The following is a 22701-nucleotide window of genomic DNA, read 5'->3' on the forward strand; positions in this document are numbered from 1 at the left end:
CCTGGGACCCTGGCCCAGGCCGAGTCTGCCGGTGTGGGCCGGGTGGGTCGGCTTCCGCTGTGCCCGGCCTCCCCGGACGCTGTGCAGAGCAGTAAAGGTAGCAGGCAGGCGGCAGAATTCCTTGCGCAGTTCAGGACGAGGTGCGACAGAAGTGTCTGTTTCCAGGGCGCCTGAGGAGGTGTCCGGGCCTTTGCACGTAGCCATGCGAGGCCCGGGCTGGTCTCTCGCAGTTACCGTGGTGGCTCACTATGGCCTTGGCGACGGTCAGGACCTGTGTTGCCTGTTAGGTTCTTATCCTCCTGTCACTTTGTTTCAGGCTCCTTCCAATTTCTGTCTGGTAAAGAGTCCTTACTGTTGATCCATCTAAAGTTGACCTAAATATCTTTGGTCTCTTCACTGTTTCTTGTGTCCTAAGCCGTTAGGGCCATTTGAAATCGGCTTGCTCATTTATTTGATTGGTTACATAGTATCTATTTCCAATACTTGTTGCTGCCTCTGCGAAGACCTAGAACAGCCTAGCTCGAGGAGGTCGATTGCCCTCAGTCATGAGTAGGTAACCCCTTCAAGGGCTCCCACCACATGTAAATAAACCCCACCCACAGCCTCCCAACATGGCCCATAGGCTCTACCACTTGATCTGCTTTCTGTTTTTCCTCGTACTGGGGACCGAACCCAGGGACGCTGTACCACTTTCATACATCTCCTGCCTTAGCATAGCATGTTGCTAAGTTACATAAGCTGGTTTTAAACATTAAATCTTCCTGCCTCAACCTCCTGAGTAGCTGAGATTGCTGCCATGTGAAACCGTGCCCAGCCAGTTCTTTTTGAATTGTTCTTTTAGCCTCCTCTGCTTCCTCTTCCTTTGCACCCTGGCCCACTGTGTCAGACAAACAGTTTTGAACTTGCCAACCTCTCATCGTGCAGTCTTTGTCCTTGTACTTCTTTTGTCTTGGGACATTGTCCTTGATCTCCTGTCCTACACATACTTTGTGTGCATCAGGCCTAGCTAGTTCTAGCTGTGAAGCATTACCCACCCTCCCGCAACTTTATGATATCTTTTACCAGATGTGTAAATCCTGCATGTGTTTTGTTTTGTTTGTGGTGCTGGGGATTGAACCCATAACTCTATCACTAATCTACATCCTTAGCCTTTTCTGAATTTTGAGACAAGTTCTGCTGTGCCTGAGTTTGTGCCTGCCTTAGCCTCCAAAAGTGCTTCTGACTAAATACGGTGGTACCTTGGATCACACACTTAGATCTTTCCACAATTCTGGAATGAATTCTGTGACCAGAATTGTGGAAAGAATTAAGTTCATGAGTGGAGGCACCACTGTATGAGACTGTGGTTGACTTCGAAAGCTGACCCTGACATGGGATGATGATGGCATTCGCTTGTGGGATTTCTAGAAAACTGATGAAAGTTGCAGAACACATGACACACTTAATTACATGTTGTAGGTTCTCAACTCATTGCCTTGGGAATGTTTTTAGTTCTCAAACTACATGGTAATGTAGGAAAGATTATGATATTTATTTGAAAATTGAGATTTAGATAATCTGACATCTTCACGCTCGAGCAGCTGGCAAATGTGAGCTGTAAGAGGACTGGTTTCTGTCCTCAGTGGTGGGGCCCCTTATTTGCATTACCACGGAATGCATAGCCTTCAGCTTGGGGCTGATACACCATGAACACAGAAGTTCAGCTGCTGCTGCTATCATGGTCAGAATTAGCAAAGTTGTTTTCCTCTATTTCTCCCTATCTCAGAGCACTTAAGCTGTGCGTGCCACAGTCCTCACTGATTGCCGTTGTGTATGTTCTCTTTAGTGGCTTTCCCATGGGAAGCTTTTTGCGTGCCCACAATTGCCTTATGTCTAAAGGCCACATCTGCCTCCCCACTGAACCCAACACAGAACTCGACCCTCAGGAGCCCTTGGTGAGTCAGGCCTCTGGACCTTTACCGGAGACTGAATGACAGGCCCTGATCCTATCCAGACACACAAGGTCCATGGCAGTGCTTCTCTTTGACTTTCCAGGTCATGGTGACCTTCAGTGACGTGGCTGTCACCTTCACCCAGGAGGAGTGGAGACAGCTGGACTTGGCCCAGAGGACTCTGTACCAGGAGGTGATGCTGGAGACCTGTGCGATTCTGGCCTCATTAGGTAATAACTCACCTCTCACCCCTGGAGACTCCACCTCCTCGAGTCATGGCTGGGCAAGAAGGTCACAAGAGTTCCCTTGCTTCCTCCCTCAGCTCCTGCGGCTTTCTGGTCCCACCTGCTGCTGCCTGGTCTCCCTGTGTCTGAATCAGATAAATGAAGTTTAAACACAGACACTGCTCTCCCGCCCAGGAGTCAGCTGTCCTCACTGCCTGCTCAGGGCTGTGGGTGATGAGTTGTTTTAAGAGAGGGTGTAAGTCAGGCCCTTGGGACACACTGGGTATCACTGCACATATCTTCCTAGCAATACCATCTTGGTGCAAAGGCCATGGACACTTTTGTCATCATTGCTGTTTCCTGAGGCTGGACCTTAGCCTCTGCCAGTTGAGGTTAATGTCCTCAAAACAGCATGTGTGGATGTGTGGAGATGGCTGATCCTTCTGCCTTTGTGTCCAGCCTACTGCTTATTGTCATGAAAACATCTCAGATTGGTGCTGAGGCCTCTCTCATCCACCCAGCTGTGCTTAATTTCTCCTCTTGATACAGGAGACAGCTTCCGGCTCTCAGCCATAAGCAGAGTACCCATATTCACTGGGACTGAATGACATTTTTATTTCATTGTTGTGTTCTGTTGTTGACTTTTCATTTACCACAGTGAAACAGAGTTCTCTTTTAGAATAAAATATTTCAGAAAAGTGAGTCATGTTAAAGAGAAGCCGTTAGAAACATTGGCATGCTGCATGCTACACATATCCATCATTCTGAGTTCAGATGAGAAGATGTCAATCCATAGATGACAATTCAGGTGAGTTTCAGAATTTAAAGAGTAAATAACCAGGGGGCCATAACCCATCATGGGTGCTCCAGGGAAGGCATGTCAGGAAGTGACAGTGAGGCTGATATGTGAAAGCTGAGTAGGACGTGGCCAAGTGGGAGGAAGTGGAGAAGTGTGCCATGTGGGGCAAGCCCTGATGTAACAGGGAATCAGGTACTGGTGGACTTGAAGGACCAACAGCTTGACTTTTTCCAAATCCCAAAACCCAGAGCCAGGCATGTAGCTCCCTTTGGAGAGCATTGCTGAGACATGTCAGTGGGTTGTAAATGAGAGCCTGACAGTTATTTCTATAAGTCCTATGTCTCCAGACAGGGATCTCCGGTTTTTAACTTATGGAGATCAAATTTGGAAGGACATTTGCTTCTCCTAAGGAGATAGCTCAGCGTGTGGCGGGCTCAGGCTTCCTGTATACAGCAGGTGTCATCAAGGACATTGAGCTTCCTGTTCCTCTCTTGGCAGAATCACCACTGTTGTCTGCAGGTATGGAGGATGTTGCAGCAGTGAGTAGACAGCAGGCCCCTGGGTCCACCCCTCTCTTCCCACATTGCAATAAAGGTTCCTCTTTACCATGAAAGTACATTTGAGATCACCTGCCTGTCTCATACTACTGATGACCAAGGATGCCACCAGTTTATTTCAAGCAGAGAGTTTTCAACCATCTCTGAGTGCCAGAATTTTTCAAAAGTGTTGATGCCCAAACCTCATCTCATGAAAGTTTGTTAAATTGCTTAGAGTTTGGAATGCAGCTTTTTCAGGAGACAGAAGCACAGGTGTTTGAGAATCAGTGACTTTGATGAATTGAAAGACAACGTCTGGATGGAGTCCTCACCCTTGCTGTGTCCCCTGGTTGTTTGTGAAAGTGTGTGCAGGTGAATGGTGTTGGCTTTCAGAGGTGGAGGTCGAGGTCGTGGGGTTAGGTGGACAGCGCTGCCCTCTTCAGCAGGTACAGTCATGTCAAGCTAGGATGTCAGCATTTGTATTTTGGAGGGACACAGTCCAGTCATAGCAGTGCCCTTGGGTTTCAGGTGTCAGGGGAGTGTTCTGCTTACTCATGGTCTTGCTCCTCTCATGATGTCCCAGACAAAGTGCAGACTTCATTTTTCTCATCCAGTTACCCCTATCCTGCTTTCTTTGCTATCAACAGGGCACCAGGTTCCTAAACCAGAGTTGATCTACCTGCTGGAACATGGGCAGGAGCTGTGGACAGCGAAGAAAGTCCTCTTGCCTAGCACCTGTGCAGGTAGGCAGCCATAACCTTGTCAGGTGCGGTCATGACATCTTTAGCCTGACAGGATCATAGTCCTCGGACCTCTGTGTGGGACTTATTTTCATGACCTCATTGGTTCTGGCTGTTTCTGACCTACTTCAAGGTCCAGTGTGCTTCAGTAGGTGAGCTCTGAACCACACAGTTACTCTGAGATCCAGGTGCCTTCACCTGTGATCAGGCAGCTTTTGATGGCTCTGGACATGATCCAGTGGCCGAAGGCAGCTGATAGAGGAGTAGGGCCCACACATATGTCCCTTGTGTGTATTCTGGACAAGAAATAGGCTTTGGCCAAACCTTTGTCCTTATGACTGAGAAATGTAGTTTAGCTCTCTGGCCAAGGAGAACAATAAAAAGCTTGGTTTCCATCACTCGGGCTGTAAATCAAACATATTAAATACACCAGGAGAGTTTTTCTGTTTGTAGAAATCCCGTGCTAAATTCTCTGTAACATAAGCAATCTGTTCTCATTCATTTCTTTGCCTCCCAAGTAAGTCTGTACATTTTTACTTTGGTATTGGGTCACACTTTATATAGTCAAAAATCCTTCAGTACTTCTTCTATTCAGCTGTGTTGCTGATCAGTAGATGTTTTCTTTGGTTTTATGGCAAGAGTTCAATCCTGATTATTCATGATTTTAGCGGGATATATGATTTCCAATACATTTGTGTATTCTTTTCATCGTCATGTTTTCATCAGCAGGGTTCATCTTGTATTCTGTAGTGTTGTGTTCAAGGATCAGAACGAATTCACTGTTCTCCTGTTGCTGGACATTTTTATTATTTATTTTGTGTGGATATTAAGAGGAATTGTGCTGTCAAGTTATTTTCATCATATTCACTGGCTAAAACACTCCTTTCTTTTGTGTGTTAGTGTATACCCAGGAGAGGAAAGCATCACTCGTGGAATGGCTTGGTCTGTGCTCAGCTTTAAGTCAAGCTGCCGCATACTTGTCCAGGGTGGTGGTCCCATTTCCTGTTCTTATTAGGCAGCTGTATGAGTACTCTTGTACTGGCTCCTCCTAAAAATGGAGAACGTCCTTGTTACTCTTTCAGGCACAGTAGTTGGAGTCTTCAGACCATAAATGTGAAATTGCCCAGTGCACCAGTGAGGATGAGCACGAGTGGGCTCAAGCAAGCGTGGATGTCACACCAGGAGCTTCATAGCCACTGCTTCATGTAGCTCTCAGTACAGGCTGAGAAACTGAGCACCCACAGCTCTTAGATGAGGATATTGGACTTCATGGAGAAAGGCGTCCATCCAGTAGCAGCCAGCTTGGCAGAGGCAGGTCTTGAATCCTGTCTTCCTGTTCCTCTAGTGCCTTGACCTCGCTCTACCCACCTTGCTGCTGTTGTTGCCTCAGGATGCGGCAGCAGTGATACTGGGCTTCATCTTTTGTGCCATTCCTTCATTCTTCATTCTCTTCTACCAACTCCTTCAGTATTTGCTTTCCCAGGCACCTGTGCCCTTTGCTTCTAAGTCTCAGCTCTCTGAGGGTAAATCTCCCCATGTTTACTCCCTCACTTCAACACAGTGCCTGTGTCTCCATCTGGCAAACACTCTGCTTTCTCAGTTGTGTCCCAGTTCCGTCTCTTAGAACACCCCTCTGGGAAGCCTTCCATGATTGATCTATTCTCTTTGCCTCAGTCTCTGCTTCTCTTTTCCTAATCTTACTCTGTGCCACTTTCCTATACTTCCGTGACACCGATAGACATCAGTTCTTAGGCCAAATCCTCTCTGTACAATGTCATCAAAATTCTATCCTTCTTTCTTGTCTGTGGACTGCAAAGATGCAATCTCCACTGCTGATTCTCTGTTCCCTTCTCTAGCATGGCTTCTTGATTTTCCTTTACTGGTCTCATGACTGCACGGACCCATGGAGGATAATTGGAACCTAGGTTACAGAGATGTGAAGACACAGGAAGTACAGTATCAGAGGTTCTGTTCCCATCTTCATTTCCCACTGAAATGTTTGTGTTAGTATTTTGGCATTGCGTCACCAACGGTTTCCTCTTTGTGTATTGGATTCCTTTTCAGGTGACAGAGCACAACTTCAGACCAGAATGCCAACCACCTGTCTCCCAATCAAATCTGAGGGAACCTTGCTCCAGGGAAGGCTGACTCAGGAAGGGCTTTTGGAAAGGCAGAAAGGCTTTCCTAAGGAGACCTGTCCTGGGAACACGTGTCCTGAAGATGGTGGTTTGTACCCCAGGGTGTTACAGGAGCAAGCCCCTCCGGATGTTCTCTGTGTGTGTCCAGATGACTCTCAGCAACCTGGGAAAGACACCTCAGTACTTGCAGGGACGAACCCATACAGATGCAAGCAGTGTGGGAAAGGTTTTAGCAGGAAGTGGTATCTTGTTCGACATCAGTGGGTTCACACAGGTCTGAAGCCCTATGAATGTAGTGCATGTGGGAAAGCCTTTAGTCAGAACTCAACCCTTATTCGTCACTATTTCATTCACACTGGGGAGAAGCCATACACATGTGTTGAGTGTGGGAAGGCCTTCAAACGCAGGGCATATCTAACACAGCACCATCCCGTTCACACTGGAGAGAAGCCTTATGAGTGTGTGCAGTGTGGGAAGGCCTTCACCCACCGCTCTACATTTATTCGCCACAGTAGGACACACACTGGAGAAAAACCCTTTGAGTGCAAAGAATGTGAGAAAGCCTTCACCAATAAAGCACACCTGATTCAACACTATCTTGTCCACACTGGCGAGAAGCCCTATGAGTGCATGGACTGTGGGAAAGCCTTCCGATGCAGCGCAGAGCTGGTGCAGCACCAGCGGGTCCACACTGGGGAGAAGCCCTATGAGTGTGCCCAGTGTGGGAAGGCCTTCCACCGAAGCATGTACCTCGTCCAGCACTTGGTCATCCACACTGGGGAGATGCCCTACAAGTGCATCGAGTGTGGCAAGGCCTTCAAACGCCGGTCACACCTCCTGCAGCACCAGCGGGTCCACTCCTGAGGGAAACCTGGCCAGTGCAGCGAGGGAGGGACATTTGTCACACGCTGCTCATCTTTGACGTTGCTAGTAGGGCTGACGTGGAAGGAAAACCCTTGGAGTATAAGGATGGTGGGAAGCATCACTACTGTTTCCATATTCTTTGGTCACTTCCACTAAACTTAGGAGCAGTGACATTGGAGAGGAGCCCTATGAATGTTGTGAATGTAAGGAAACTGTCTCTGCTCAGTCTTAGGCATCATGGAAGGATTCAGATCAGAAATGAGGGGCTTTGTGCCGAGGCATCAACCTCAGGGAACTCAGGCTGAGGAAGACACTGAACCATCTGCTTAGGATCCTCCACCAGAAGGAGGACCTTCCTTCCATCCTAGTGTAGAATTTCTGCACGATCGTTGCTAGGAGAAACCTTTATGACAGTGCATCTCTCACTTGTCCCGGAAAGCCTTGTGTGGAGTCGGCTCCCTGTGAGATTTGGCTTGTGGAGTCGGAGGCCTTAGTTTACCATCCTCCATGGTTAACGTGAAAAGCTGTCTCAGCATCATTCATAAGAAGAGGGAACAAAGCGTGGGAGGAAAATGTATTCTGTTACACCCCCTGGAGTCTTCATTGCCAAGCCTTTCACAGTTTTCATCAGTTTTACTTTGGTAGGGATGTCTGAGACGTGAAGAGGGCTCAGCTCTTAGTTTTTATATATGACCCACAGTCCTGTGTCAGGAGAGGCATGTGGCAGCCCATTGTTGATCGAGACATCTTCACACCTGAGAAGGCAGTACTTCTGAGAGATGAAGGGTTGAGTGATGAGTGTTTAAACTTTGGAGAAATCTGGGTGCCACTTTAGAATGTGCACCACTGTGCAAGGGTTTGCTTTGGAAGACCAGATGGGAAGATTGAGGCCTAATTGGCCTCCTTGGTTACCACTGAGAAGAAAGTGGGTGTGCGTGCATGCTAACATGCGAGGAAGAGTAACACCTGAGGTTAAGTTTTTTTACCTGGAGAAGACTCATAAAGGGTGGGAGACAAGTGAATCCTGTGGGACTCTAATTGCTTGTGTCTGTGTCTGAATGAATAAAGCCAAGGTGTGCCAGGCATTGGAGCTCTATTTTGAAGGGAGACACGAGTGTCCTGGCCCCCCAGATTTTAACCTGTTTTTGTGTCTTTATATTTCATTCTCTTCACCCCTTGGTCAGGTCAGGCTGGTTCCTAGTTTTTATTTTTTTAATAAACCCACTTACAGTTTTATCTAGCACTTGGTTTTCAGCCTGCCCTGTCTGTCCCAGGGTCTTTCACCCCAGATCACAGTGGTCATAGCTACTGCAAATCCCTGTCACTATCTCATTGCTCCCTCAACACCTGGTTCTGTGTCTCCATCGAGGGCCTTGTCCTTGTCCCTCTGTCTTTAAGGCTCCTGGTCCTAGCTGTCACTGTCTTCTGAGTGATCCTCTGGTTTGCACTTTGCTTACTGTCCTGCTCTGAGGATAATATCTCTCGAAAATATCTTGCTTGCTGGGCTCCATTCCATTAGAGGAGAGTTAGGACAAGTGGGCACTGGGCGGTTGTTGAGGACCAACCATGATATGTATGGATTGGTGGGGGCCAAACTATAGGCCCCAGTCATGAGACAGAGGTTGACTTTGTTCAGGCCTAGAGGAACATAATCTGTAATCCCTTAACTCCTGAGATCCTGAGGCAAGATAACCTGCTGAGCAAGTTTCTTGGTGCTGAGCAGCACCAAGAAAGCAAGTACCCACAAAAAGAAAGAAAGATTTTTAACTTGTTTCTTATGTGAAACCTGTTACTCATTCTACTACCTTGTGCTTACTGCGGTTGCTGTTTTAGGAAGAGTACATAACCCCAGCCCTGCGCTTCTCACTGGCTAATAAAAGTGCTTTTGCTGTTTTCCCAGTCTAGGGCACTGATGTTCTGGTCCCCTGTACCTGAAAAATTGTCTTTTTCTTTACCCCTTACTGTACCCACCTGAGCAGGCAACTGCGGTCTGATTGGCCCTTGGTAAGTGGTGGCTGCCAGATTGGGCACCAGCTGAAACCTAGAAGCTCCTGCTCTGTTTAGAAATATGAACTTTTTCTGAGTTTTTATGTTCACAGGAACTGAGCCGAATGTGGCACTGAGATTGAGAAGCAGACCTTTTACTCAAAACAACTCAGTTACTGAATTGTATCTTGTGGGCTTCTTGAAGTTGTCTTTCTGTGGATGAGATTTTGTTCACTCACCATGTCTGCGTACATCTGGGCCTTGGTGATCCTCTTTCAAGAGTCTCATGAATGCTACTACTTCTATCCTACCATCAAGATTTTAGAAAACACCAAAGAATCTGTTACAGTAAACCAAGGCAAGGCAGACCACTGGAGCAGGCAAAAAATGAAGCAACAAGTGAGGATTTATTTTCAACCTGGGTGTAGGCTAGTCAAGAGTGACCAGACTGTTAACCCGGGGGGCTGTGGGCAAACTTTATAGGAGAATTTGGGGAGGGGAGGGTGGTGCCAGGAGGGGAGGCAATTTTTTTGTCTTGGAGTGGAGGAAGTCTGGTGGTCTCCAGGTGTTGCTGTGTGAGGCCTGATGTTTATCTCAAACCCGGACCTTGGCTTCCTGTTATGCTTTGCATTTTATAGGATGTGTAACAGCATTGCCTGGGAAGTTTTTCTTTTCTGCCTGGGCATAATCACTTGTGAGCTACCAACAGACTTTTGACCTCCAAATATGTCTTCACTGTAGCTCACACGTGTCCTGCTGTCCTGATACAGGTAGGAAAGAGTAGCAGCATGTGCCGTGGTTCCCCAAGAAATAACCTCCCACGTATTGGTGTCCAAACTTGGCGAGCATAAATGTGCTGGGATTCCTGATCCTTCCCTTGATGCACAATCCACTCATTGCAGCTGTCACTATTATTATTTCCACTCCAAACTCCAAAGGAGGAGTTGAAATAATGAGGAAAACATTTGTGAAATGTGGATGTACTGAAAGTTGATAGGGAAGATTACATTATTATTAGTGTTAAAGGAGCAGCTCAGGGAAAACCTATCTGTAGTGTTGGTTAAATCTCATTCTCAGTGAAATAACAGCATGAAGCTGGGCATGTAGCTGTGGTAGAACTTGGCAACCATCAAATTTTTGTTTCTGAAGTGTGGTTCCATTTCCTTCTAAAAAGAGTACCTACTTCTCTGTAAGTCAGGCAAGGGGCTATTAGAAAGACTTCCAGAGTGGAAAGAATGAAAAAGGAAGGGGAAATCTGTTATGGTTCCCAAATCTAACTTGTTTAATGAACAACTAGTAGGTTTTTGGCATTGTTATCAGTGCCCGGGAGATGTTGGGAAATGGTCATGCCTGCCCTCATGGAGCTCATGGTCTACTTGAGGAGAATGGAGAACAGAGAAGCGCTAAGTTACATAAAATTTTATAATACGGCAGGCGCCGTGGAAAGAAGAGAAGGAGATGCGTGTGCTGAGAGGATGGGGAGACGGGGAGACTATCCATAGCAGGCTTCCTAACGAAGGGGCAGTCAAGCCAGCACAAGGACGTGAGACCCTGAGCCATGTGGGTATTTCTGAGGATAATTTTCGGGTGCAAGACATGCCTGTTACGGCATTCAAAGGGCAGAGCTGTCCTGCCCTATAAGGCAGGGAGCCCGAAAAGAACTGGGAGAGGAGGGTAGATGCAAAATGCAGGCTCTGAGAGCTGTGGAAAAGCCAGACCACACAAGACAGGGCAGGCACTGGAAATATTTTCCATTTTATACCAAGTGCGTGCTGCTGTAGTTATTAGACCATTGGCGACACAGGGCTAAGGACACCATTGGTGAACCACATTGTCCCCATGTAGAAAATGGACTGTGGAGAGTTAATGGAAGAAGACACTTTCTTGAAGATAGCACAGAAACTCCTCTGGGTGGAAGAGTGGTTTTGACTAGATGTTGACTGTGGAGGTGATGGTTCTGCTCTGTGATAGTTTGATTGTTTTGTTTTTTTGTTTTCTGGTACCGGGGATCGAACTCTGGTCCTTACCCTTGCAAAGCAGGCAGCAGAACCGCTGAGTTAAATCCCTGGCCCTGCTCTGTGATAGTTTGAAAGAAGAGCCAAACACATTTCACAGTGGGCTGGATAGGGAAGGGGGGATGGTACTGAATAGGATGACACTCCCACACGTGCCCTTGAAACACAGACATTGAAGAGCTAGTGAACTGATGGGGAAACAATTATAGGTCCTCTTAATGTGGTCACAGGAAGAGGAAAATGAGTCTGGTTGATCTTTTTGGTCAGTGCACTCTCTGTCCCTTGGGTTTATACAGAAAATGTGCTGGACTGGATTCAGCAGCCCCTCACTTCTCCGTGCTTCTCAGGCCTGGAAGGACCACAAAACAGTAATTTCCAAAAAGCTACAGGGTGTGTGTGTGCTTCTTTAGGACTCATGGTATGCGTTGTGCTCAGAGGGTACCTTTGCCCCAGCAGCTCCTGGAAGACCCATCTTGGCCTGCTCCTGTCAATCACTTCTGGGGGCCAATATGCCAGAGTCTCACACATGACTTAAAAAAACAAACAGCACAGTTGCCTTAAAAAGAACCACATCCTGAGTAGCTTACAGAAATTTATTTTCTCACAGTTCAGAAGCCTGGGGGTTCAGAGCAGATGTGAGTGGAGCTGCTTCTCGGGGGACCTCTCTTTGATTTGTGGATCGTGTGTTCTCCCTGTGCCTTCACGTGTCATCTCTGTGCTTCTGTGTCTAATCTTTTCATGAGGATGCCAGATAGATTGGCTTAGGCCCACTCATTTGAACTCATTTTACTTTACTTCTTTAACGGGTCTGTCTCCACATAGAGCCTTTTCTTGAGATACTGGGGGTTAACATATTGCTTTCATATGAGTTTTGAGAGGGCAAAACTGATCCACCAAGAATACTACTGAATAGAGTCCAAGAGTATGAGAAATCTTCCCTTCCCAACTTCCAATGAACTGGGAGATCTTTGGTAGCCCTGGGAAGTCAACCCCAGACAGCTTCAGTGACATGGACTAAAGTAAAGCTTGAGAGCAGAACTTACCAATACCTTTGAAGTACCAGAGAAGATAAGTATAGTAGTACTTCAGTTCAGAAACCCTTCTGTTTGCAAACAGCTTGGTTCACAGACAAAAGCATTTGGCCGAATTTTGCTTCTGTTCTTTGCATTGGGTGACAAATACAATAATGGCCTTCTCACCAAAGAAACAAATGCAGCTGTCTTCCCCAAAATCATAAAAGAAATTCAGCTTGTAAACCAAGGTACTACTGTATTTTAAACCAGAAGTTTAATGTTTGAAATTAATCATGAAATTATTTGATATTTAAAATACCTGACCAAGTATATTCATTTCACTCAAATGAAGATCATGGAAAAAAGCTTGAAGCAAACTCGAAGTGTGTCAGGAGGACAGTGAGTAGACATGCCGTGTGGCTCCCTGTGTGGTGAGTCCTGGCAGTGGGGTTGTGTGGAAGTGGTTCTGTGTGGACTTACGTGAGGACGTGCAGACAGGTTTATATTTTAAAAAGAAAGAACAAACCATATGGATGCACACTAAATGCGTGTGTTCACAGGAGAATACCTAAACACGGATATCTTGGAGCACAAAGCAGACTAGTGGTTGTGAGGCGTTAGGTGGAACGGTGGAATGGGACACAAGTCTTCAGTGCCTGTGGGGTTTCTTTTCGAGGCGATGAAATGTTTCAGAAGTAGACCGAGACGGCTGGCCAGCGTTATGAATACACTAACTGCTATTGAGCTGTTCATTTTACAGATGTTAATTTTCCATTATGTAAATTTAAACTAATTTAATAAACATATTATTCAACTACAAGTGTAAGGAAATCAACCAGAGAGAAAAGATATGTGGAGCAAATAAAAGAGTTATCTAAGGAATATAAACCTTAGTATGCCAGGGGAATCAGGAGTTACCACACATGGAGCAAACATCTTCAGCCAGCCAGAACCAAGATCTTCATAAAATATTTCATGTGCCGCCGGATGTGGTGGCGCACACCTGTAATCCCAGCACTCAGGAGGCTGAGGCAGGAGGATTGCTGGGAGTTTGAGACCAGCCTGGGCTACATAGTTCCAGGTCAGTCTCAACTACATAGTGAGACCCTGTCTCAAAAAACAAATAAACAGAAAATTAGAGTGCCTAGGAATGTGCACACATGTGCACAGTGAGACGTGTTAGTATGAAATACTTGTGACTTTATAATATTTATCCTGAAGAAGAAGAGCTCAAGGACATAAGGTGCAGCAGAGCCAGGTCAGCTCCTTCCAGCACAAGGTCCAGGCTGACTGGACTCAGGGTGCACGTGAGCCCAGGGGTTGTGTGCTTGCAACAGGCCTGGGTCAGCAGGTCTCGATGCAGAGCTCGGGGCTGTGGCAGGTTGAGTGAACATCCTGAGATCGGGTCCTGGACTGTGCAAGGCACAGGGGAAACACGTCTGTTTGATGAGAATGTGGGGAAAAAATCTGATTTTTTTTCAGTAAATATTCTCCCTGCTCCCTGAATCCAGAGATACGTGGAGGGCATTATTATGTTCCGCGATTAGAGGCCCAGCTCCTCACCATGAATGATTTCCCATCAGCACCCTGGGGTGTGTGGATGGCGCCATGGAGTCTTCCATCACTGAGCAGCGGCACGTTCTCTAGTGGCGATTCCCCACCAGCACACACGGCCCTGGGCCTCCGTGCACCGCATCCGGATTCTCACCACACGTTGCCTTCATGTTTACTGGAAGCAGGTAAGGCCAGTGAGCTGAAGCAGAGGGGGGCCCTTCCTATGCTGAGAGCCCTGCACAGCATGAATGGATGTGCACAGCTTTCACCTGGTTCCAGCGCAGCAGAGCACAAAATGCATGGTTTATCCTGAGAACACAAAATAGATGAGACCAGTTCTGCGACGTTCATGCCATGGAGCATGGAGGAGCCATGAGAATGTGCTGTCCACTCCTGCCTCAGACACAGACAGGTCTAACCAACCAACATGAACGGAAGCGTCTAGTCACAGAAAAATGCATATGTACACAAAGTGTGCTTTCAAATGCCGAAATCCAAACTAGAAAACCATACTGTATATGTTTCACATTACATGTGTGGCAAAACTATGAAAATATCAAGGAAAAGGTTTTCAGCGTGAGGGAACATGCACTTCGAGTTGTAAGATTGAGGGAGAAAGGCAGAAGCTTTGAAACAACACATTTGCGTGTGGCGTTGAGTGGCAGTCACACTCCTGTGCTCGTTACTGGAAGCATGACATTCTGTACATACATGGGACTGAGACTGCAGAGTGCGATGGAGGCTGAGTGAGGAAAAACTGGTTCCTAGCAGTGGAAATCGTGCCATTTTTCATAGAAAGCATAAGGAAACACGTAGTAGCAAGTAGAGACAGTGCATCTTTGTTTTCAGAGTTTCATGTCCCTGCCACCCAGCTGTCTCTTGGATTACAGTTACCCTGAATGCACCAGGCTTCCACCACCACCAAGTGAGGCTCTGGGTCTGGGCAGAGATTTTGTGTCTTCCAAGAGCTGCCATGGTCTGTGACCAGCAGCCTCCGGTGCAGAACACAGTTTTGGATGCTCTTGCACAACTTGCCTTCCAGTCATGACAGGATGTGAGTTCAGATTTGCTGTAAAAGGGACAGGAGGTTCAGTGCAGAACAGGCTTAGGCATCACCTGATTCTCCAGGGAGAAAAATCCCTGGAGCTGAACCCAGAATTGAGTCTGGCAACCAAGGCAGTAAGAAATCATGTGGGCCACATGCACTAAGGTTACGGAGAATTTTGAGCAAAATTAATCTCAGGTCTGAAGCAAGGTGCTTATGGTCAGGATAAAATACCCGGTAAAACGTCACAAAGACAGCAAGGACCAAAAGAGAAGAAATATTTCAAGTGCTAGTATGAGGAATAACACACCTTCATCGCTAGCAGGAATTCATTGAGCCTTCTGATGACTGCACAAACACGTTCAGAAGAGGATGCAGTGTTATGGGTGTTACAGACTCTGAGGTAGCTTTCAAAGCACTCAAAAGAAAATATTGCTGCAAACCAAATGACTGAGAGAGGTGGAATGCATTCTGGAAATCAGCATTGGCCTGAAGGAGCTTGGAAGCAAAATCTAGAGCAAGTTGTAAAACATCAATCACACTAATGTAATGTGAACATTTTTATATTTTACAAATATATTGTAGACAGTATTCACCTGACTATTAATTTCCATGCCAGTGAAAATGAATTCAGCACTGAAGAAATTCAGTTATCACGGACTAGACTGTGAAAATAAACTCCAGAAATGTTTACTCAGTAGGTGAAATTATTTTTTTAAAGACATACAAGGAAAAGTGACAAAGGTGGAATCAAACAAGTAAAAGGCTCATAAATTTGGTATAATAAACACATTTCAAGATGTAGAATGTATCTAGACATTGTGGTGATAATGAACTAAAAACATTTGGAGATTTCAGTGAGGTCAAAGAAAAATGTAAAAAAGTGGCCTCGATTTACTGCAAGGTAATAGTTAAATGTTTTTAAAATCAGATTTTCTCTTTTGAAATTTGTTGTTCAGGTGAAATATTTTAGAAAGATTTTTATAAACAATATAAATTATTTTCTGGGTATTAGAAATTGATACTACATTTTTTGAGGAAGTCTAAAACTAAATTATTAAATGGGAAATGTTGGAATTAAATATTTTTATTTAATTGTAAATAAGGATAACTGATCTTTTTCAATGTCTGTGTCCTGGCCTGTCCTCAGTGCTGACTAGAACCAGACATAACTTTCCTTTTTCGAGTTTTGTAGTTTTGCTCTCTACATTGCCATGTACTCTGGTCACACCAGGGATTTCTCCCTCCCTTGAGGTTTCATGTATCATCCTTAACACAGGACTTCACATCTGTCAGAAAGAACTTGATCCAATTATGCTTAAGCATATGTATTTGTAAAACATCACTTCCATGTAATCTCATGAGGCCCAAAGTGATGGGTCTGCACTAATGGGCCAAAGTTAGACATTTCTCATATATTATTTCAGATTTTTCCATGGAAATCAATGCAAGTAGACCAAGTGTTTGTTCATAGCATTCATAGTGAGGTATGCAGGATTCATTTTATCTCTATTAGAAGATCCGTGTGCACAAGTTCATTACTGGTCATTGTCATGACAGCAGAAATTCCTATGGTATATTAGATAATTTAATTTTCACAAATGTTAAAGTAACTCCATGCAAAGAGGAGAATAACTTCACAACGTCAGCTGCTTATGAAGAACAGTTTGTGTCTCCCAGCAGACCATGAAGAAATGACAGATCCTGGAGTCCCTGAAGATGAGCACAAAGGGGCTGAATGCTGGGAAACACGAGGCCGCCAGCACAGAGCTGTTCACTATCCACTGGCCACGATTTGAGACTAGAGTTGCCCAGATGGTCAGAATAATATAGACTGAATAAAAGGTCACAAAGGAGCTCACCAGGATCATGATGGTGCATGTGGCTCTGGCTACGTGGGATGACTCTGGGGTGAGGCTGTGGCCATGAATGTGCTGGACCTGTTGCCTGTGTCTGTGCAGGACCAGGACCATGGAGCCACTGGCCCAGATAATGAAGGCCACACTGAGAATGTCAAGGGAAAAATATAAGAGTGTGTATAGTAAGGCATGCCTCTCTGGCATTGTCCAGGAACAGGGTCCACAAGTGGTTCTCACAGTAATGTTTTTGCAATTCAGTGGACCATTCACTATTACTATCATACACGAATTTATTGAGAGATTTGGAATCCAGCACAGGAAGCAGCAGAAGCCAATGAATGTTAGGGACCGAATCTTGAGCTCCATCCATCTACAAATACTGGGGTTGAGCTTAATTGCCTGGAAGCCATTAAGAAGGCAGACAGTGCTGAAAGAAAGCCCTGTGCCCACTCTGTGAAGATAGAATACAAGTTTGCATCCAACATCGCCCAGGAAATGTTTCCATCGAAATGCCACTGTTGTTTGCGATATCCCTTTGGAGACTAGGACTAGGGAGTTGGCTAAAACCAGTTGGTTGAGAATTAGGTCTGTGAGTCTCAAGTTGTATCCAGTGAGCAGACAGAAGGTGTAAAAGCAAAAGAGGAAACAATTTCCAAAGATCCCAATTGCAGTCTGAGCAAGGAAGATAGTTCCCAAATCCAAATTTCCTGCAGCCATTGTATCAAAGTCGAGGCGGTGCCGACATGGTCTGATTTTAGAGGAGCCAGTAGAAGAGGAAGAGCAATGACTGCTTTAACACCAAGGTGGACGCCATAGTCTGTGTGTGTCCTGCCTCATATTTTCTCACTTTAATTGGACATGCAGGCTTTATGCTTATTTGCACCAAGACAGTCACTGAAGAATTGCACTAGAAACAGCTCATTGTCCCCTCCAATTTCTTGGTTAGTGAGTCAGAGCACAAGCAGACTGCAAATCTCTGCAGCAAGACCCGAATGAAGATCTCTGTGTACTGACACAGTCAGTGTGGTTTCATTCTTTCTCCAAACAAGATTGAGAAAATAGAACTCACAGCACAATTTAAAATGGAGAAATTTTCACTCAGCTGGAATCTGCAATCCAGCAATATAAAATCCATATAGCCTAGAAGTTGAACATCTGCAAGCCACAGCAGTTCATCTTATGGTGTGGACTGAATCCACCCAGTTTTGATATTACAAACTTTGATGTGAACTTAGGCAATCTTCTCCCACTCCTTTCCTTTAACACACAAACTAGAGTCCATGCAACATCCACTTCAGAAAGCAGTTTTCAGACTTTGTAAGCGCCATATTTGTCATCATTTATAGATTTTTCACACTCCTATCCTGTGTAAATCTGTGCTGTCATCTTGATACTCTCGGCTCTACTGTTTAGAAGTTTCATTGATGACATTGTTCGGGTCTCGGTGAGTTCTGGGATTCCTGTGTGGAGTGTGTGCACTGCTCTGTATTTCATAGGAATGTGTACACTGCATGCCACCGGAAGTGAGTTGTGAAATTTCCTCCAACATATATTCCTAAGAAAAGGATGGTGCTTTGTACACAGTATGTGCCCTATCTGTAGTTGTGCAAAATAAGATACATTTTAGGACTTAAATTTGATAGGTTGGAAAGACAGGAATGAAAACTTATACTAAAAAGTTACAGTTTTGAGTTGATACAAATCTAAGAAGTTTTGAAAATATTTAATGTTGAATCAATATAAAATTTTTAATTCAATAAACAGATGAAATGAGTAAAAAAATCTACTTGAAGTGTGTGTCAATCTGATGGTCTCTCCAGAATGACGAAGGTGAGAATGAGAACAAAAACAACTACAAAAAGTCTTTATGTGGCTTCAAAACTCACAGAAAACAGACACACACCTCTAACTGTAAGTAAAAGTAATGATATCTGAATCACAGTAGATCGTGTCATTGTCACTATTCTTTTTAAATTTTTTGTTTGAGTTTTTATGAGGCACCTGGAGTAGAGCCCAGAGCCCCACACGCGCTGGAGAAGCACTCTCCCCCGAGCTAACCCTTTATTTTGATATTGAAGCATAGATTTGCAAAATGGTAAAAGTGGAGTAAATTGAATAAAATAAACATGGAACCTCTCTCTATTACTTCATACAACAGCAGGTGAATCATCAGTTGGTTCTAAAAATTTCAAGTAAAAAAATCCAAGGGCTGTCGATGTAGCTTAGTAGTGGAGAACTTGCCTAGCATGTGTGAGATTCTAGGTGAAATCCCAGCACTACAACCCCGAAGCCCAAATCCGAATAATACTGGGGATGCAGGGCCTTTATGGAATATGTGTGGGAGCAGGCTTTCAATACTTTAATAAAAAATAGCAAATAAAAAACCAACCTCCTCACTAAACCCATAAGGAGTATATAGAAGGCAGAAGGAGAAAATATGTAATAAACCATCTCAAAGCTACATTCCAAATAAAGTTTTGGTAAATATCTTGGTTAGATTCCTTGAGAAAATAACAAACTTCATACTTAAAATGTGGCAACATTGCATGAATATTAGTAATTCAAACAAAGAGATGTGAAATTTAAACTATTCAACATGAGAAGTGGAAATAATAACAGAAACAATATAAAATTCATAGGGATTTTCTACAGTGTAGATATGCTATTTAGTAATTACAGTCTAAATGGTAATATTTCTAACTTTTCTCAAGTAGTTAAAAAATCTCACAATTATGCAAATAGGTACAAACTAAAAGCAATGGAGATAATGTATTTTTAAAATTAAGTTTGTGAAATCTTCACTATATTTAATTAAACTAGTTACTTTTATATTATAATAAACAATAAGTACTATACTAAACATACTAAAATTAAATGTAAAATATATAATTAGATATATAATAGGAAGCTATCAACACTAGTTTGAGAAATAATGTTACTAAGAAAATTAAAAGATGGAAAACAAACAATGGCCAATATATGAACAGTCAATAGTTAGCAGTTACATTTACATGCTTAAAATTAAATTTGCTTGGCAAGAAAATAAACAATTTTAAAAAATCACAAAGGATCTTTATTATTTTAAGTTCAACATATATTAATATGACAAAATGTCATGTCTTGTATTTCTGTAATACAAAATTTAAATTTTATTTCTATAACAAACCAAATGAAATACATACTATTCAAAAATTGGAATAAATTTAGTGGCATGAAAAAGAGGTCATTTGAAATGTTTTGTATGCATCAAGTATACACATCTCCATCATTTAAAAACATGTAGTCTTACTAATACAGTAGCCTTTCTTTAGAGTCTGAAGGTTGTGATCATTTTCAGTTATTTATTTTCAATAAGAGATCTAAATATTTTGCGATCTTATTTCAGTTGTGTTTGTCATTGTATAACTCTAGTCATTAATGTTCAGAGGGTAAAGAGAAACATATATGTCAGTGAACTAGTGGGTTCTGAGTGTGGGTTCAGAGGTCCTGACCTCACCAGCAATGGTTTCTTGCTTCATTGGATTCTCAGGACTTGGATAGGGACAGAGCCGGCTTCACTGGGCCAAGGTCCAGCAGAGGGAGCCTGCAAGCTCCTGGGGAAATCTCTCCTGGAGGATCCACACCAAGTGCCAGCACTGAGCTTTCCGAAGGTAAGGAGTGGCAGAAGAGAGCTGGTGTCAATGTGAGCTTCACCCTAACTTCATACAGCTGTGGGTTTGTGCTCATGTATAACTATAATTTTATTTCACACTTTAAGGGTGAAATAAAAACACGAGAAACTAATAGTATAATAAAAAATGGTAAATAAAATAAGAGAAGGGATAGTGGCAAGGGTCAGGCATCATTTCAAGAGGTGTCACCAAAAGCAGTGAAACAAGAAAACTAGTCAGTGGAGCTCACCCTGGGAATTTAAGATGTTTGCATAAAGCAGAGAGCCATGCCATCCTGACAGCGCTGGGGTCACTGATCACTGTAGCCCCAAGACCTACAGGTTCTCTTGGGAAAGGAGGACTCATGAATTCCCTGCTCTGGGGTGCTTTGGAGAATCTTTAGGCTCTCAGAGTGGAGAGTGGACCAGGTTGTCTAACATGTGACCAGGAAGAATTATTTTGTTTTTCTTTTCCTTTCAAATGAATTATAAAGTTGCATAGGACACATGTGACTAAGAGGAGAAAGGGGTGGGGGGTAGGAGAGAGAGAGAAAAGAGAGAGACTGTTGATGCAGGAACATGTCAGCCAAGTCCTTGGAGGGCAGCAGGTAATTCTCACATTAATATGAGATAAACATATACAGGACTTTTAAAATGTGGTCGAATACCTGAGTCGCGTTTGAGATTTGAGATTTAAGGCCTTTCTTTCTATATTTTTGCACACACATAGTCTTTTTTATTGTGTGCAACTTTTTATAATATTTTCATTTTTACAAATGACAAATGAGTCTTTCCTTGGTCTAAATGAGGGGAGTGATTACCAGAATTCTGCAAGTGACAGAAACTTAGAGACACAGTGTCAAGTACTCTGTGTGGAAGAGCAGCTCCTGCAGAAGCCACCATGAAACAAACATCAGAGGCATTCACACAGCAGCAGCTGGCAGCACAGACGCTGGAGTCTCCCAGAGGGAGCTCCCCTTCCTCGTCTTACCGTGGGAAGCAGCCTGTACCCGGCGGTGCTCACAGTGAGCCCTGCAGTGGGGTGTGCTTCGTGCGAGGCCAGGGAGCCCTGAGGCAGCTGACAGGACTGGAAAGTGCCTCTGCTGCCGGTGGGAGATGTCTCTTCCACCTGTGTGAGCTGAGGCAGAGATTTGTCATTCATCTGTCTATCATCTATCTATCTATCTATATCTATCTATCTATCTATCTATCTATCTATCTATCTATCATCTATCTATCTATCTATCTATCTCTATCTGTCATCTGCCTGTCTATTCTCTATAATCTGCCCACATGTGATTGGTCTTGAATGCTTGTCATCTATTTATCAATCATTCATATATGGTCTTTCTACTGCCGTGTGTTAGCTTTGAATCGTGTGTGTATCTATCATGTATGTATGTATGTATGTATGTATGCAGGCATGACCTACCTAAAAGTCTTTGCTTCTAATCTCAGGAAGACAACTGTTTTTAAAGCACAGCAAATCTTGGACTTATTGACATAGATCCTTGTAAGACAGTTTTACTGACCTGAAGGGAGAAGCTGTTTTCCACGTTTGGATTTTCTCCCGGCACTGCAGAAGCACAGTGTGTGAAGAGTGTGGATGGGACACATGAGCCACAGATAAAGGTTCAGGTCTCTATGATCTCACCTTCTGGAAAGGAGTGATTATCATATCACCTGCATGTGTAGTGACAGAGCCTGCACTGGGAATGGAGATTATCTGGGAAACATTGGGGGCCATGCAAGGAACTGAATGCTATTATGAGCAATTTAAACAGACATCTGATAGCAATGTATGAGTCAGTTAGGGAAAGTATACTTTTGAAAAAAACAAAATCCCCATGGCACACGAGATGAGGACTCTAAGGTGTGCTGAGTGAGAGAAGGGTACAAATCAATATTGACCCATAGTTTTTAGTCAGTTTCTTTCCAAAAAGCAAATCCTTGCTGATCATGGGATGATTGAGAGGGAGGACTGTGAGGGAGAGAGCAGAGTTAGTGCAAGCGTCCAGAGTTGTACCTGTGAGCGGAATATTCATATTTTTGATCAGCATCTTGATAAATATTTATTGTGTAGTTTATGTGTTTCAGGTGCGTGTCTAGGCGCGTGACATTTGTATGTGCACAAAATATAGAAATTATCTTGTTGGTGCTTACTGTGTGGTTGATGGGAAGGAGAAAAAGCAGCACACAGAAAATCCCAATCATACTGTTGATTAGAAAGTGAGAGGTCCTAAGAAATAAGAGGAGAAGGCACACCTGGGCAAACGTCAGGGTTGAAAGATGAGCTGAAGTAAATTGCATATGAATTCTTCATTTCCAAATGAAGATAATATTTAGAA

At 44.0% G+C, this 22701-nt stretch overlaps 3 protein-coding genes across 10 annotated transcripts in view; 2 read left to right on the top strand and 1 right to left on the bottom strand.

Moving 5' to 3' along the window:
* Znf550 (zinc finger protein 550) overlaps positions 1–7439 on the top strand; it is a 25126-nt gene extending 17687 nt beyond the window's left edge. For 5 of the 8 annotated variants that reach the window (XM_033766095.1, XM_033766098.1, XM_033766097.1 and 2 more), the window contains 3 exons: positions 2035–2161; positions 4138–4233; positions 6295–7439. In XM_033766095.1, the coding sequence (XP_033621986.1) occupies positions 2035–2161; positions 4138–4233; positions 6295–7232 (1161 nt within the window). In that variant the 3' untranslated portion in view covers positions 7233–7439. Of the gene's footprint in view, positions 1–2034; positions 2162–2321; positions 2964–3301; positions 3474–4137; positions 4234–6294 lie in introns of those variants that run through there. The other 3 variants (XM_033766101.1, XM_033766100.1, XM_033766102.1) reach the window with 3 other exon arrangements.
* A 9043-nt stretch (positions 7440–16482) lies between these two features.
* LOC104857242 (vomeronasal type-1 receptor 1-like) lies at positions 16483–21515 on the bottom strand. The gene is made up of 2 exons (XM_033766052.1): positions 21364–21515; positions 16483–17452 (listed from the first exon to the last, which is right to left on the bottom strand). The coding sequence occupies exons 1-2, from the start codon at positions 21513–21515 to the stop codon at positions 16483–16485; spliced, it is 1122 nt and encodes a 373-aa protein (XP_033621943.1).
* The window catches only part of LOC104857087 (zinc finger protein 416-like), a 62289-nt gene continuing 58119 nt past the window's right edge, over positions 18532–22701 (top strand). Inside the window, exons 1-2 of the mRNA XM_010616797.3 lie at positions 18532–18615; positions 20234–20354. The gene's annotated coding sequence lies outside the window, so the exon portion shown is untranslated. The remainder of the gene's footprint in view (positions 18616–20233; positions 20355–22701) is intronic.

Source organism: Fukomys damarensis, unplaced genomic scaffold (assembly GCF_012274545.1).
Source record: "Fukomys damarensis isolate Sample0158 unplaced genomic scaffold, DMR_v1.0_HiC HiC_scaffold_19, whole genome shotgun sequence".
Taxonomy (NCBI): Eukaryota; Metazoa; Chordata; class Mammalia; order Rodentia; family Bathyergidae; genus Fukomys; species Fukomys damarensis.

Coding starts and splice junctions, on each gene's coding strand:
- LOC104857242 (XM_033766052.1), bottom strand. CDS start 21,515: ATGAATGACAAATCTCTGCCTCAGCTCACACAGGTGGAAGAGACATCT. Junction 17,453..21,363: donor CTCACTGTGAGCACCGCCGG/GTACAGGCTGCT, acceptor CTCTAAAATCAG/ACCATGTCGGCACCGCCTCG.